This window comes from Neopelma chrysocephalum, unplaced genomic scaffold, assembly GCF_003984885.1.
Source record: "Neopelma chrysocephalum unplaced genomic scaffold, ASM398488v2 Primary Assembly neopelma1_59, whole genome shotgun sequence".
NCBI lineage: Eukaryota > Metazoa > Chordata > Aves > Passeriformes > Pipridae > Neopelma > Neopelma chrysocephalum.
The window spans coordinates 93,112-109,684 of NW_020897714.1; the positions used below are offsets into that span (position 1 = coordinate 93,112).

General features: G+C 39.4%; 1 protein-coding gene across 8 annotated transcripts in view; it reads left to right on the forward strand.

The window, feature by feature from the left end:
• RASSF3 (Ras association domain family member 3) overlaps nucleotides 1-15,780 on the forward strand; it is a 107,962-nt gene extending 92,182 nt beyond the window's left edge. For 6 of the 8 annotated variants that reach the window (XM_027679748.1, XM_027679744.1, XM_027679742.1 and 3 more), the window contains 4 exons: nucleotides 9,688-9,795; nucleotides 11,121-11,388; nucleotides 12,468-12,583; nucleotides 12,939-15,780. In XM_027679748.1, coding sequence (XP_027535549.1) covers nucleotides 9,688-9,795; nucleotides 11,121-11,388; nucleotides 12,468-12,583; nucleotides 12,939-13,088 — 642 coding nt within the window. In that variant the 3' untranslated portion in view covers nucleotides 13,089-15,780. Of the gene's footprint in view, nucleotides 1-5,595; nucleotides 5,752-6,675; nucleotides 6,709-9,687; nucleotides 9,796-11,120; nucleotides 11,389-12,467; nucleotides 12,584-12,938 lie in introns of those variants that run through there. The other 2 variants (XM_027679745.1, XM_027679749.1) reach the window with 2 other exon arrangements.
• The last annotated feature ends 793 nt before the right edge of the window (nucleotides 15,781-16,573 follow it).

Below are 16,573 nucleotides of genomic sequence, written 5' to 3' on the forward strand. Positions count from 1 at the left end.
TTTTTAATATTTCTGTGGAAGCTGTGTAGAGTGCAGTGAGAGATGTAGTATTGGTGTAAAAATATTTCTTATGGACTTACTTAATGAAAACCTAACTTGAAGTAGAGCTACAGTCACTGTAAACTTTATTGGGTTTTAGATGGAATTAAGTTTTTAGCTTACTGTTTTGTATATATATGAAGCAGCAGTTACATAACTTGATTTTAAATGCATGCGGTGGTTTTATCGTGATCACATTTAACATACTTAGAAGATACTTCTGCTACTTTGGCTTAGAGGTTGTGTATTTTACTAAAGATACCAGTGATTGCTTACGACTTTAAACGTCCCCCAGCCCCCCCCCCCCCAGGTTATTGCTATGGGCTTTTGGGGCCTTTCAAATGCAGACTTCATTTGAAAAATAGATAGTTGTGCTTCCTTAATTTTGTGGAGATTTGAGATGCATGTGTGGTGGAGGAGGGCTTTTTCCTTTCAGAAAAGTTTCAAATGCGATATCAGTGCCAGGTTGATAAAGACAGTAACAGTAACTTTTTGAATTTGAAGACTGTGTGTTCTTCAAACAATGTACTCCCCCTTACATCCTCCACCTGGCCAGTATCTTCTTGAGAAGACTGGACCTCTTTCTGAACATTGTTTTCACTGCAGTATCCACAGTGAGGGAAAACTGTCAGGGTTGCTCTATGTCCGAAGAGCCAGTGCATTGCATGATGTTTCCTCGATGAGAATGGTTACTGTGCATTTTTGAGGTTTGTGTTTTTTAATTTCTTTGAAGTGGAACGAATCCAAATAAAAATGACTTGGTTGGTGGGACTGTGACCATGTGCAGACTCACCATTTCTGTCTAACACCGGCCCTAAGGCTGGGGCTGGTTATGAAGTTGTCACCTTTCCTTGATACGGGCAGATTTTGTCAGAAGGCTTAAAAAATAATTTGGTGACACAATCTTTTGAGCTACCCAACCGAGCCCAGGAAGGGAATGTTGCTCTGAAGATAAAATGGTGTATGACACACTTGGCAAAAGCTGGCACGTCGTTTGAGGCTGAGCTTGCCTCAAAGTGGACAGTGCCAGCAGTAAGCAGAGGGAGAAGCCTGCATGCCTTGGCCTAGCATGGGGTTTGTGCTTCCCCAGGAATGGCTGGTTGGTTTCCTGTTCCAATTTTAATATAAAATGTAGGTAGCTGCATTTGAAGACCGGGAAGGTTGTCGTTGCAAACAACCTCTTCCTGCCTTCTGTTGGATGGAGCATGTTGGATTCTTGCATTGTAGGGTCACGTGCAAATACTGTGGTGTAATAACCCAGAGTGCTAATACCACTTAAGTGTTTGATCGCTACTTGTATTAATAGCCTGGGTTCCAGACCATACTTAACCTTCAAGATATACTAATTAGTTTTCAATACAATACCTTGCATAAACTAGTTTCCTAACTGTCTGTTAAAAGCTTGATTTTGTTGTACAGTTCACAGAGGCTGGTAATCCATTTTAGTTCATTAAATCTCTTATGTGCTAAAGTAGCCAGCAGATAAAACTCACACTTTCTGGAGAGGAGACCTGAAGGAGATTTACTGTTTGTGATGTTTCTTACATCTAGTTTTACTGAAATGTGCAAAACTGAAACAGCTGTTGAATTTTTTTTAAATCACGTAATATATTTCTTTAAAAATATGTCATAATATGGAGGGGGGAAAAATGTACGGATACATGTAAAATCTGTAGCGTCTTTGCAGACAAAATGTAATGCTAAACCTCAGTTGCTATTATTTGTGTAGTTGGTTTTCACTTTAAACAGATGACTGGGTTTTTTTGTGAACTGGGTTGCATACCAATAGTTAAAGTACAGCCATGTAGGGTATGACAGGGTTTGTAACTAGGGGTTTTCAGAGGTGAGGTCATGATAAACTTAAATGAAACTTAAACAGCAATGTTAATGTCACTAACAAATAGTTTCCTTTTTCTAGCCTTCCTTTCACAATGCCTGAATATGAACTGTGTTTGTATTGCCTCTGTTTGAAGGAAAATAATTTTTTTAAAGGAATAAAGGGAAGTCACAGTTCTTAATTTGTTTCTCTGCTGCTTAAAAATATTCACCATGTAAACATCTGAGTGTTTACATCAGGGGAGTCAGCCAGGAGACATAATACTTTACTTTGTAATTCAGTGCTTTCATTACCATGCTTAGCCGCATGGTGTGGTGGTACTTGGAAAAATTGAAAATAGTCTGCAAGTAACTTATTACCTGTAATGCCTGTACCTTGTAAAACTATGATAAAATTATAAGCTGTGGTAGTTGCATGGAGATTTCTTTAACCACTGTGGAAGAGCGTTGGAAGGGAGACTTTTCACATTGCATTACAGATAAAGATTTTTCATAGACCTGTAGCATGCAAGATGTGTAAACAAAGAGCACCTAAGCTTTGGTGTACTTATGTCACAAGTTGTGATGCAGCTCTGGTCCCCACATCCCAGGAAGGGCTTACTGCCATTGGTCACCCATCTATAAAATGATTGAGAGGATGGAGCAACTACCTTAGTAAAGATTAAGGAGTTCAAGGCTCCTCACTTTGGAGAAGAAAAAAAGGAAATGTGTGTGATTGTGGTTTACCAAATCACAAAGGTTATGTGTAAGCTGAATGTGAAACTTGAGTTCACAAGGTCCTGCCATATTAGGATTAAGGGGCACTCAGTGTGTTTAAGAGAAGTTGTCTTCGTAGAAGCTCAGCTTAAAAGCAGATGGCAGTACTTCTTCACACAGCAGTCGTGAATGTCTGGAACTTGCTGCCACAGGAAGTGTAGGGACAGGCAGTGTTGGCAGGTTCAAAAAGGGTTTATGTGCATGCATAGGCATCAGGCCCATAAATGGACACTAAATAGACTCGGAAGGGAGGTGCCCTCTGAATTCCTGCTACAACACTTGTGGATGCCAGCAGAGAGGCTGCAGAAAAGGCTCACGTGCTTGCTCGAAATAGCCTTTGTTTTTGCTGCTGTTGAAGGCAGAATATCAGAGTAGATGCACTGTACCCCTCACCTGCGGGGTGCCGCTTCTCTTGCTCCCTCAGGAGGACATGGTGCAGGCTTTTCTTGAACTCTCTCTGACTGTCAGGATAATTGTTTAAGATTCAGGTCAGCCAAACCTGCTTAGAAAAACAAAATGTTTTTCTAAAAAAGAGACTGCTTCCTTTGCCCTATGTGCCACTGGGGGAACTAGATCTTACTGAGTGCAGAAAGCAAACGTATTACAAGAAGATAAAGAGATTATTCTGCCCACATCCATCCAGTTAGAAAAATTCCCCTTGCCCTGACCTAGAGAGCAACCTCACCCCATTCAGGAGGATGCAAACATTTCACGGTGCAGCTGTATGGTAAGGTGCAATGCTTGGAGCTGTTTGGATGTTAATGCTTCTCCCTGGCTACCCTGCCCCCATTTGGTCTTCTCCATACCTTTCTGGCTACTGGTGTCTCTGACTGGCTATTTGTGGATGGATGTGACCAGTGTCTCTATCTGGATCCCAGATGAAGGAAGAGCACATATCCTAAGTTCAGGCTTGCCCCAGGGTGGAAGAAGAGATTGCTGTCACTGGCAAAGCTGCTCTGCTCTCAGAAGAGTTAGGATGAGGGAGAAGCAAAATGTGTTTCAAAATAGTTTAATTGCAAGGTTTCAATTTCTTTCTTTCCTGTGGGAATGCTGACAGCCTGTAGAAAAGAGAATATTCTTGCTTGTAGAAGGAGCAACAGCTGAGATCAGAATTCCCTTTCTCTATTTTCCATCCTGTATTCTGTTGGGCTTTCTTTGTTGTATGATAGCACCATTAGTTAAATCCTTTCTCTAATACAAATGTGATATAAGTAGGGTGCACTAGCTGAAATTTTTATGACTAAACAAGACTTTTTTTTAAAAAATGTGTATTAGGCTGCATTTCTCATTTGTCAAACCCTCAGTGCTTTATTTCAAAAATCATTCCTGGCCACAATTTATAGCAAGATCAGGGCATCTTCATTCATCTGACTGAATCATGGTCACTGTATATGAGGGATAAATGGGAAAGCTGGAGATAGGAACTCTGATATGTCTTAAAAGTTGGCTTGAGTTCCCACAGGTCTTTGGTTCTTCAGATTTCTTATAAAAATACTTTATATGTGTTCCTGGGATAGGTTTAACGTTTCATCCATTATATTTCTCTTTGTCTTTCAAGCTGAAATATTAAGACTATTAGGAGGAGCTTGGTTCCCCATTCCTCAATAAATGCTAATTTCTTGAAGCTTTGTGAAAATAATATGTTGGATAGAAGAGAGAGACTTTTCTTGTATCCCTCTATAAATAGAATACTGCAGTAGCAGTTTGGGGAAGCCATGCATCTGACTCAAGGCAAGGATCCTGAGGAAACAGGCTTCATGGCTTTGGAGTTTTCTTTGTTTGTGGAACTTTTTCTCAGCCTCGTCCCATAGCAGATTGCTAGCTGTTGAGTTTATTAGCACTTTCTTAGCTGCCTGAAGGAGTATGGTTTGGCAGCAACCGTGAGACTTGGACTTTCATAAAGTCCCTGATGTGATGTGATTCTTCTTTTTCGGGACCACAAGTTGATTTGCACTTCACTTTAATTGTAATTTGTGCAGTTTTAGTTGTGTTTCTTGAGGATTCATGCTGAGCTAGTCTCAGCTAGGGCTTTGCACTGAGTGTGAATGTTTGAAAAGAGAGTGCTGCTTCTCTAAACATCTGCGCTACAATAAATGAGATGAGCATGGGGGGTGGAGGTGATAAAGAAAAAACATTTTCTGCCCTTTTTGTTGAGTGGAAGCTCAACTGTGAAGAGGCATTGCATTATGAGCTCTAATGAAAGACCAGCTATTCCCCTTGGGAAAATGAAAGCACTTGCCTCATTTCCCTCTTACTGGCAGCTGTTGGTGAGGAATTTCATTTGAGAATAAATGCTGCTTTGGTTGACCTGAGAAATGGCTTTTATACAAATGGCTGCCAGTGGTGTGCACTGTAAGTGCTGGAAAGGACAGCATGATATTTGCAAAAGTTAGTGGCTCAGACTAGAATTACTGTTTTGATCCTCATCTGTATGGATTCTCATGTATTCAACTGTCTCCTTGAGATTAGTTTTTATCTTCCATATTTGTGCTGGGCTGAGGAAGTAGCAGATGACATGAGGAGCGGGGAATGGAAGGAGACTAGGAGTTCTGATGGGGAAAACGCTTACTTGGGCCTGGTAGAGAAGGGGAAACATGGCAGACATTACTGGGAATATAATTTGTCTAAGTGATGGAAGAGTCACACTTAGTTTCGGTTCTGTGTATTTTATTTTATTTTTACAAAAATAACATTGAAAAGTTTGTGCATTGTTTTATAGAGTAAGTTCATTGTTTGAACAGTAGCACCCAGAAGTGCTGTTGTTAATCCCAGCAGTGTCTAGGTCTTGGCTGACAGAAGACACAGTGTGAACTGCTCTGCTGGTTGTGCTTATACTTCACTCTGCTGCTGTGACATATGCAAGGATCTGTGGTTAGGAAACTCATCACCAGGCCTAACTTTTGAAGAAAGGCATTTCACAATTCCCAGCATACAGGCATTGTGAGGCGTGTGTGCTGGGCGTTTTGTAGGGAGCAGGAGATGAATCAGCTGCATCTGAATCGGCCTAGAGCTGAATCGCGCTCCCCTCGCGCCTCAGCAGTGCAACTGACTTCAAGAAGCTGTGCCAAATCTCACCTCCAAAATGCCCAGGCTCCTTTGTTTAAAACAGCTGTCTTTGGAGTGAGTAATGGCATTCCCTGTAGTTGCACCCTGAGCAGGTGTGGCTTCAACTGCTTGGTAGCCATTTCAAGAGCAAGGTGTTAAAAGCACATTGTAAAGCGTGGTAGAGATTAATTAATTACTGCTGTTACTCTGCTGTTGTATTGGATGACTCAAGGTCTTCACGAGTAATACATTTACCTGCTGAGATAACAAAGTGGAATTTAATCTGTTAGACAGAAGCAAGTTAGCAGAGAATGACTTTTCTTTTAGTGGGTCCTGTTATGAAGGATCTGTTATTTCTATGGAAAATGGGTTTGCCAAATCTTTCTCCACCCACCTAAGTATGCTGGTGGAAGAAGACTTACACATTTTAACTTCTAACATGGCTAGACAAAGCTGTATGTCAAAATTTAAGTGCCAGCGTATACTGAGAGCAATTTAGCTCCAGGAAAGTTGGAGGAAAAAAAAACTTGTATAACATCTTGTCGGCTTCTCTTTGCACGTTAGTTAAGTATAATTGGGAAAATTTGAATACACAGGTGTCTCAAATCTGCATGTTCTGCTTAATAATACCCACTGAGAGCAGCTGACCCAGTGAATCATGGTGGGCTGAGGCTTTCTTGGTCATAATAAACCTAGTGAGGTGTTCTTTTGTTGGCTTTCACTTGCTGGACAGCAGTCATGTGGGACAGTAAAGTGTGTGACAGCAATGTGATTTTTCTGTCAGTGCTGGTGTCTAGCTAGTGAGGAGTTTTTGTTTGCTTGGTTGAAGTTATGTGCCTTGGTGTGTGAGCAGTTGGAGTGTTTTGAGCTTTTGTTTGGGAGCAGGAGGGTATCTCCAAATTTAATTAATGAAGATCTCAGGCTTAGGTTTCCAGTAGCCATCAAGCTGTTTTGTGTCCTGGAACATATGGCTTCACTGTTTGCTGTCTTGATGGTCAGAGATGGTGGACTAGGATGAAAATGATGATTGAGGTAAACACCATTTCTGCCTATTATGTATAGTATTTTTCTTGAATGATTTTGGCTCTATTCATTTGTTTTAATCCTTGTAGTCCTTCCTTGTATTTAGTTCATATGTTTATATAATCTACACGCTGTTAAAATTAGTCGAGGCACCGGCTTTGATTGTTTAGAAAATGAGCTATAGCTCAGAAGGAGGTAATCTCAGCTTTTGCATAAACACAGAGACATGTTTTCTGTGTGCTTAATTAAGCTTTGCCAAAATTGCCCAGCCTCTAGTGCCACTGCAAGAAGGCGGAAATTCCTGTGGTATGTTCAAGTATGGAATCATGTCTAACTCAGTTGAGGGAGTGACGGCTGCCCCGGTGATGCCCCACGACCCATAGGCGGAGCCACACCTGACAGAGTTGACTGCAAGGCATCACCAGAGTAAGTCTGGAAATTAGTTGCTTGGGTGCCGTGCTTGGGTTTTGCTCGTCATGGCTGGTTCCATGGCAAGGCCCAGGACTAGAGTGATCTCATGGGCTTGTGTCTTTTCCAACCAGACCAAATATCTGTCGCTTTGTTAGAAAAATATGTCATCTTGGGAGAACAGAAATATAGGTGAAAACTCTCTTATATGAAAACAGGAGAAAGTTTCTTGCTGTCTGTTTGTACTTACTAATTCACCAAGGTGGGATTGTTTGTTTGTTTTAATAATGCATACAGGTTGTTTCCCAGCTGTCAGCCTTGTGAACTTACCCTATTAAAGGCAATAGATTCTTTTTGTCATCTAAGTTAATAAAAGTCCTTTTTGTGAAATTAAACTTCAGGGTGCACAGAAGTTAATGGAAGTGGTTGTTTATTTGTTAATTATTTCTTATACAAAGTTTGAGGTTTGAACACAGGAGAGTTTCTTCCTCTTTCCTGGTTAGTGTTTTTGCTTGATGATAGTGGATGTTGTGGATGACTTCAGTAAGCATGGTGACAGTTGGCTCCAACAGGGTAGGTACCTGCTTGAACAATCAGAATAATAATAAATATTATCAGAATTAATAATAAATATTAACGCTGAGGTGTCCATTATTGGAAGTTCGATATCAGTAGTATTAACAGATTGGAGAGGGATGTACTCCACAATGTGCTTGTCTCTGAGAGGTGAGTCTTGGCTGGTATCCATGTGAAGGGGTTTGTCTGCGATTAGACAGACTAGGAACGTTCCAAGTTAAAGCTTCAGTTCTTGAAATGCATCATATGCCAATGCCAGAGGCCTGCAGACTCTCTCCTGTCCCTTTAGCATCCACTTCTTTTTTTCCTTCTGTGGCTGCTTTGTTTCCCCCGGAATAAAATACTACAAAGCTATAATAGCCTTTGGAGAGATGAAATGGGCAGTTTAGATGAAGCTGTGTCTGTCCTTGTTATGGCAATTTTGGGGAGGGGGAAGGTGAAAAATAAAAGAGCAAGAAGGCTTCATTTCTCTACCAAGAATAGAGATTTAAATTCTGAATACATTCAGTAATCTGGTATTTGTAATATACTAGGTGGGGTCTGGCAACTGCGCAAGATGCTACACAATCTTAGAGTTGTGCTTAAGGAACTAATAGGAGAGTTGTATTTCACTGGTGTTCCTTTTTGCCTCGGTTTCCTTATCTGTGAAATAAAGGTATGTTCTCTGTGTCATGCAGGAAATCAGTATCTGAGCTCAGATCAGAATTCAAAGTTTCTGACTTGCAGTTCCCCATTCAGACCACACCTTTCTTTTTATAGCTATGGGAAAAAAGTCTGCTCCAGCATGTCATTTAGTGAAATGCCATATAGGAAAAGAAAAACTAAACCCAGAAGAGCTAAAAGTAGCTGGGTTTAAATTAGGAGACATAAAAAGTTCTGCAGATTCTTTCTGGTAAATGGAAGCTTCCAGTGCCATAGCAGATGTGCTCATCTTTGAGGTCGTGTTGGCAAACTGAAGTGCCTGCAAAGGTGTGTGCCGAGTAGTGTCCAGTAGACTGTGATACAAGACTGGCCACTGAAGTCAGGGAAATCCTTTCTCAGGATAAGCTCTGCTGGGATGTGCTTGTGAGGACAGATGGAACACTGTGACTCAGCAGTTTGTCCATAGAGTGAATGAATATTCAGATGTTCTTTTGAAAGCGTAAAGATTCTTCAAAGCTTCTCCTTTTCTAAGTGAAGTCTTAAATCATTAAAGCTGAGAGCTGAAACTCTTTCATACTATATATGGCATTTGTGCTAGTGGTACAAACCGGAGTGTATTTATAACACTGGTTTGCTGCAGGATTATGGATTGGGAACAAATGTTTGTTTGGAAAAAATCCAATTCTAGGGATTTGTTTTAATGCTGCAAGTAAAATCCATAGCAACCTTGTAAAAGCAGCAGTTGAAAAATCTCAGTAGGCCTTCCCTCCATGGAAAAAACATGAAATTGGTATAACATTTTGTATCTGGAGAGTTGCTTGTGACGGTTCACGTAGTAGGCAGTGACCCTGTAACATACTGTCTGTCACCTTGGAATTCAGGGATGCTGTGGTGTTGTTGCCACATGCTGGGATTATTGGTGTTACTTATTTAATACATGCTGTTGTTTTCATATGTACTCTTCATTTGTTCAGAAATAGCTACTGATTCAGATATACCAACTAATATCTCATGAAAATTGTAGCAGTGTTCTTAACAGTATGGCATGGCATTGACATGAACAAATCAAGCCATAAAATGAGCTGAGCTGTTTTGTACACTGCTGCTAATATTTGAATGAAAACAGCTGGCAAAGAAAGGGCACAAGTGTCTTTTGGGTGTGTTGATTTAACCATCTCCCTTCAGTCCAAATGTTGTGTTTGATTTGCTTAACGGGTTAATCCTTTATGTTGCTGTAAAGCTAATTACTGTTATGTTGAGCCTCTGTGGAATAATTACCACTTGGACTAAGAATGGTCATATCCAAAATCTTAAAATAATTGTTTTTGTTTTCTAAAACTGCTTCCTCTTTTGTTTTTGAAGGATGTTCAGAAGGAGAGGGAACCTCATGTTTATCTCAGTAAAGAAGAAGTTAAAGAGAAAATACAAAGCTATAATTCATCTGTCACTGACAAATTAAAGATGACCTTGGTAAGTTTTGCATAGAATTCCTGTAATTTTTAATAGGAGCAATTGAGCTGTAACTTTGTAGCACATTGTGAATCATTTTAGTATCAGCATCTTACATATCAAACTGTCTCTGTTTTAATGATTTTGTAAGAGACATTCCCTTAGATTCTGGAAATTAAATCTCACGTCCGAAATGTTCTTATTCATGTAATTCTTTTATATGGATCAAAACAAATTGTAGTAAAAACAAATTGATGTAATTTGAAACGTGTTTGAAATAAACTGTCAGTTGACACTAAGAAGTAAATTTGTTAGATGAAAATGCTCAGATGGTAAAAATAGAGATACATTTATCTTGTTTGTGTAGATAAATTTTTGTTAGGTATCTCTCCGATCAAGATGCTCAGCCAGTGAAGACAGTTGAAATATGCATTATTTATTACAGGAGACTTAATTTTCAGAGTAGTCATAGAAGTTTTCAGCATGAGGAGACTTTCCCCCTGCCCCCTAGGACACAGACAGTATGGACTGGAATACATAAGACTTCTCATTTCCAAGGATTGTGAACCAGGTCAAATACTCAGTCCAGCCTACTGAAGACCATACTAATAAAACTCACATCTGTCTGCCTAACAAGCTGTTACTCAGTTGTTACACTGTCCATATTCCTGTGGGTGTATATAGAAATTTTAAAATTCTGTGATATCCTAAACCATATAAATATGACTATGAACTAAAAAAAAATTTTGTTATGTGCTTCCATGTGGATCAAGACTTACTATGCTTAAAACCAGATTGTCCAAACCTTTCTGGCTCAGTAAGGTTTGATCAGTTTTGTCTTTCAGAAGCAACTGAAATAAATAATTTCACGTGTTGATTGGCATTTATTCTGGGGTTTGTTTTTTTTTTAATTGCAACAGGATTTGAGCAGTTAAAGGCTTTAAAGTTAACAAGCACAGCTAAAATGTGGGAGATAATTTCTGTATTTCTGCACAAAATCTGTTAAAGATGGGTTTAATGGTCTTTTTCACTTCATAGTTCTCTCCTAATGTGAAAACTTACCACTAGTTTGTCATATCTTTGGCTTGATGAGGTCCTAATATTATTAGAATTCAACAGTTATTAATAAGAAAAAAAGTAATATTCAGTAAGAAAAATTAATATTCAGCAGATAAACCAGAAAGAATAACTGAATTACTGAAACAATACCTTTCCTGTGAGATGTCATGTATTGCAGTGGCATTTAAATTCTCTTCACTACGAGTTTTTTAATCTGCCTGCTCCACTGTTACGTCACAATTGGTCATTCCTTATTTTAACAGTTGAGTACTTTCCTTCTGCTGCAGAACGCAAACGGGATTTACACTGGCTTCATCAAAGTCCAGATGGAACTATGCAGACCAATCACTGTGCAGTCTTCCCAGAGCCAGGGGAGGTGTGCTCACAGCAATAATGAAACTGCTTTTTACTTGCCGGACGGCTGCGTGAATACCCTGCACATCAGCAGCACCAACACTGTGCGTGAAGTTATCGAGGCCTTGCTCAAAAAGTTCTTTGTGGCTGACAACCCTGCGAAGTTTGCACTTTATAAACGCTGTCACAAGGAAGATCAAGGTATAAGCCAAGCTTGTGGCATTTCAGTTAGTGGAGGGGCTTGGTGAGGGAGTTGTGCTATAGTAATACTTGAAATAAGCCAGGTGGAAGGACTCAGATGAATGGAGGTGACAGTCCCACTCTCTTTTTTTTCCCTATGAAAAGTAGCATGTGTAACAGAGTAAATGATTTGGGGATGTTTCAGGATAATTCCCAAGAGACAAAGTCCCCTGTTAAAACATTTACACAGATCTCCTGTGTCTGGAAGTCCATTTTATTTTATGCCCCGTTTTAAGGCTCTAACTTTCAGCTAGCCTGATACACTGCAGAGTTGTGAGATTAAATTACAGGATAGATTTTTAAAAAAAGAAACCCTGGTGTCTGAGGAGCCTGAGGTCCTTGCACTGGCAGACAGCTCTCGAGGTGCTGAGTGTCATGGACACATGCGTTCAGTTAGTGCACATGGCTCTTCCAGTTCACTGGCTGCTGTTAGGGGTTTGTTGTATGTTGTGATTGGGCAGACAAGAAGATGGAATAGGTGTTTTTAGGGAAAGGTGCGTTTTGCCAACATTGTTTTCTTGCACTTAGAATCCACCTTATTCCATGGACATTGAGAGCAGTTTCAGGAGTTCAGATGTTTCTGGCTGTCAAGTCACACCAACCATGTCAGGCAGGCGGAGTTGTCTTTTAGACTTTGTGTGTGAGATTTTAAGTGAAAAAAGTATCAGAATGGTGTTACTGCAGCTCTGATGTCTTAAAAGCTTAGATATAGCAACAGATCTGTGTTGTATTTTTTTCTTGTGTTGTTTTTTTTTTTCCCCTGCCCTGCATGTATTCAGATGGTGTATTGTGTTGACTGGAGGCCATTTCATTCCTATGTGAATGCAGTGTTGCACTGTCACCGTCAATCACCTGCTCAGCTCTTCCCTGAAACTCATTTGCTCAAAACCATTATGTAGACTAACACATACAATGTGTAAATTTTGTGGCTACCCATGCATATCTCCGAAGTTTTCTAGCATTAGCTAGTGTTAGTCATTTAAAGTGTTTGAAACATGGTTAGTAAAGATGATAATTACTGTGATTTCCTTCTCCTGCAGTTTATACATGCAAGCTGTCAGACAGAGAACATCCCCTCTACCTGCGCTTGGTGGCAGGCCCCAGAACAGAAATGCTCAGTTTTGTTCTACGTGAGCATGAAACTGGAGAAGTCATGGTATGTCAACACCTGTGCTGGTTTGGTGGGCTTGTGTAATTTCATGGATGGGCTTCTGTTTGGTCCGTGCTGACAAGGCAATCCACTTCTTGGAAGCAGATTTTGGGTTTTTTTCTTGTTAATTTACTTGGTGCCTTTTGCAAACATTTCATTTGTGGTTAGACTGACCTGTTGTTACTTGCAGAACAAAAAAATATTTAAAAGAGTAAAATGTTTTCCGATTCCCTAAGAGGTGCAAGGAGGGTGCCCATTACCATTCCAGCTTGAAATTTTTTTGAGTGTTTTGTTTAAAAATACTGTATTTTGTGTATTTCCTGTTCATCTCATCCATTCTTTTCTCTTTTTGTCTTTCCAGTGGGAAGCTTTCAGTATTCCTGAACTGCAAAACTTCTTGCGTATACTGGACAAAGAAGAAAACGACCAACTGCAGATCTTAAAGAACCGTTATGCAGCTTACAGAGGAAAACTTGAAGAAGCCCTTCGAGGGGTGTTTAAACCTGGTTAAAAGGGGGCCCAAAGGACACTCAGGAAAAATGCACGCTACCAAATGTCAGTATAGCATGCCAAACCCAACGTACAAAGAGCAGCAGAGAGTAGTTTTCTTTATTCAGAAGACTGTTTTGTGATGCCAGGGTACCTGAATTTTGCTATAGACTTAGTTCCATAAACCAGGTCACTTAGCATCTTGCACCCACAAGTAAGGGATTCTGCATGTTTGTACATCAGTTTGCAATCCTCTGTGTTCCTAGAGAGTTTTCCAAGTTACCTTGGTGCAAGCTGTGAAACTGTAAGCAATTTTCTAGGATGCTATGAAATAAGATTTTATTTTTTTTCTTCTTTGCTTAATGGTAGCTTTACAAGTAAGGATGTGCAAATTGATGGGTTAAAAAAAATTAAAACCATCTGATTGAGAATTAGTTGGAGAACTATCTTTCAGATGAAATTGATTTGCACTACCTTTCTGTTTTCAGATAGTTACTGTATAATTTGTGAGAGATTATAGATGGAAGGCACATGAGATCTTGTGGTTTGTACTGTGAAATTTGTGGAAAGCTTTCAAGTGGCCTTTCTGGAGAAGGTAAAGAGAAAGTTGGAAAGAAGGTAAGAGTTGAGGGAGGAGAACTGTAGAAGCTGACAGAGGAGAAGACTGGTTTTAAATGGAAATAGTATTTACACAGAGGAAGTTAAAATACTAATTCTACAAGGTTAAAGTTTTAGGATGCTTATAATATTGTGAATAAGTGTATGGTTTTTAACTGCGTAAATCCACACTGGAAAAGAAATAAAGATAATAGTGGGAAGGAATGAGAAGCAAAAGCTAAGTAAGAATGGAAATGAAGCTGCACATACAAGTCATTATTGGAGAAGCGGGTTCCATAAACGCATAGTGGGGGTTTGAAAAGTGTGGACAAGCTAAAAAGCTGCTTACTTGAATTCTGAAAAACGGTCCATGTCTCAGATAACTCTGTGAGAAATACCCATCTAGTGAGTGTTCAGACATAAGCTACAACTACAGATGCATTTGGTCTTTATTTTAAGTCAGATCTTTCCTCTGGCTCAGCAATCCATTTTTAGGCTGGATAATTTTGAATTATCATATCTGAAAGGTAAAAATAGCTTCCACTGCTTCTTTGTTAAAGGCTCAGTCAGGCAAAGAAAGTAAAATGTCTTGTTCATATTTCCAGCTCATCAGAAAATTAACATTTATTGTCTGTGTTGATGACTGAGCTTATTATGCTTTTAGTAATTCAGAAGGTTTTTCCCTTAAAGTTTTTAAACTCTTAATTGAAAAACTGATTACCAAATTCTGCAGACTGCTGATTTACTTGATGTAAAAGTAGGAAAAATGTAGCAAGAAAACTTTTTACTTTAGTGTAAATGTAATTGTTGGTCTTTCAGAGTTATTTATCTAAAAAAGCACGTTCAAAAGAAACCAAAGAAGTGGGTGTGCAATAGAAGCATGAGGCAGATTTGAGTGACTGATACTTTAGTCATTATCATGCCAGAGAGGAAATGAGTTATATACTGGGGGGGTGGGGGAGTGGAGGAGTGCTAACGATTGAAGGGCAGCAGAAGTTGTTTTAAATTCCCAAGGAATTGTTAAAACTTTAGTGACATCTAATGGATACTGTGTGAACTCCAAGATGCTTCTGTTCTTCCCCTTAATTTGATGTAATTGTGCCTTTGTTTCCTTTCCTTAGTAAGATTTTTTAAAAACTCTTCACAGATATTTTTTTTTTTTGGTAAAAAGAATTTGCAAGCTTATGAGACAATCATAATGTTTTAAAGGGTTAAGAGAAATTAAGAGTAGTACTAACGATAAAGTATATATAAGGCATATCTTGTTTGTTTTCTTAATTTCACATGTAACATGGTAGTGCATGTGTGAGTTAGTAACATTATCTTCAAGTGAGACACTTTATAATGGTTCAGGGAATATTTTTGTGTTTTGTTACAATTTGTTTTTCTAGGAATGCAGCAGCATGTCGGTGGATATTGTTAACATCTACTTATGTATCTGCCCATAGCTATGTAATTATTACATAGTCACTGTCAATATTGAACCATTTGTTGCTCAGATTTAAACACTGTTTGAGTTTAAAAGTGGAGCATAAAAATATGTGAATTTTTTGGTTTTACTTGAACTGAACAATCAGTCTTTTTAAGTAGGCACATCTGCATTTACTTTAGCCAAAAACCTCAATCAGTGTTGTATGCACTATGAGTCTTGATTTGGGGTGGAGGGGATGGGGGTGGGGGACCAAAATAAACTTATATTTTAATTTTGTCTTAGTCCACAGTTAATTATTGTAAGATGTCATGTGTGGGGTTAACTTTTCTCATTTTTGTTTTACACACTGGCAATTACAGCAGCTTTAATTTAAAAGAAATGGTCATGCCTTGTCAGTTTTATCTTTTTTTTTTAATTTTAGCATCAAATTGAACTATCAAAGTTTTTGTTGCAAAACTGTTTTCATGTCATTGTATGATGGTACCAGAATGATTAAATGATAGAGGGAGGAGGAATGCAGGGAAACATTAAAATGTATGTCTTTAAATAGAAACATTTAAACTATTTATAATTTTGACAAGCTTAGTTTTATTTTTGTAGGGAAGTTTTTATTCCCCTTAAAGTTATTACTGAAATAGCAAAAAAGTGATGGTTCAGTTATTAAAGTTGAAGTTGGCAATACTCAGTTTCGTGGCTGTGTTTGGTTTTTCCTTTACCTGATGGTGGTGTTGTGATTGCTTTGAAGCCAAATGGATTTCCTTGTACAGCACCAATAAATGCTGTGGGCAGACATAGCTGTAAATTAAGGTTTGCCTGGAAGAAGAGGAAGGGGAGCCAAGGGCAACGGAGCCACCATGTTTCATCTCACAATGGCAGGATTTTCAGATCCCCTCATGGAGCCAATTCCACCATAGAAGGATTGCAGCCATGGGCACATAGTGGTGCTGGGTGGGAAAACCCATGGGCCAGAAGTTTCCTTCTATAAAAAAATACCTCACAGAAACACGAGGCGAATACAGCAAGGCTGGAGGTGATGCCCTGGTCCGCGCTCCACAGGAAACGCATTTCACTCCTCCTTATCTTTAATGACTTTTTAGTGGTTTCCTCCAGTAACATCTGTGTTTAATTTTCTGGTACTTATTTTGTGATTTCAAAACCAGTTTAATCCTCCCTAATTGAATTGGTAGAAGGAAGCTGCTGTGCTGCTCACCTTGGTCTCTGTGGCGCTTCCCTGGGCACTGCAGCCCTGCAGCAGAGGAGAAGGTAGTGGCTCAGCCAGTGCCTTGAAGGCTGGTTTATGTGAGACCTCACAGCTTGGTATGTGCAACAACCACATTACAACTGTGTATGCACTTGGCGACAGTAAGTTAATACCAAATAGTCCAGCACTCAGCCAGGGTGAGATGGATAAAAGGCCTTAAAGATAGCAGAGTCAGCCAAGTTCCTGACCACACAAGTAACAGCGCTCGTGTCTCTGC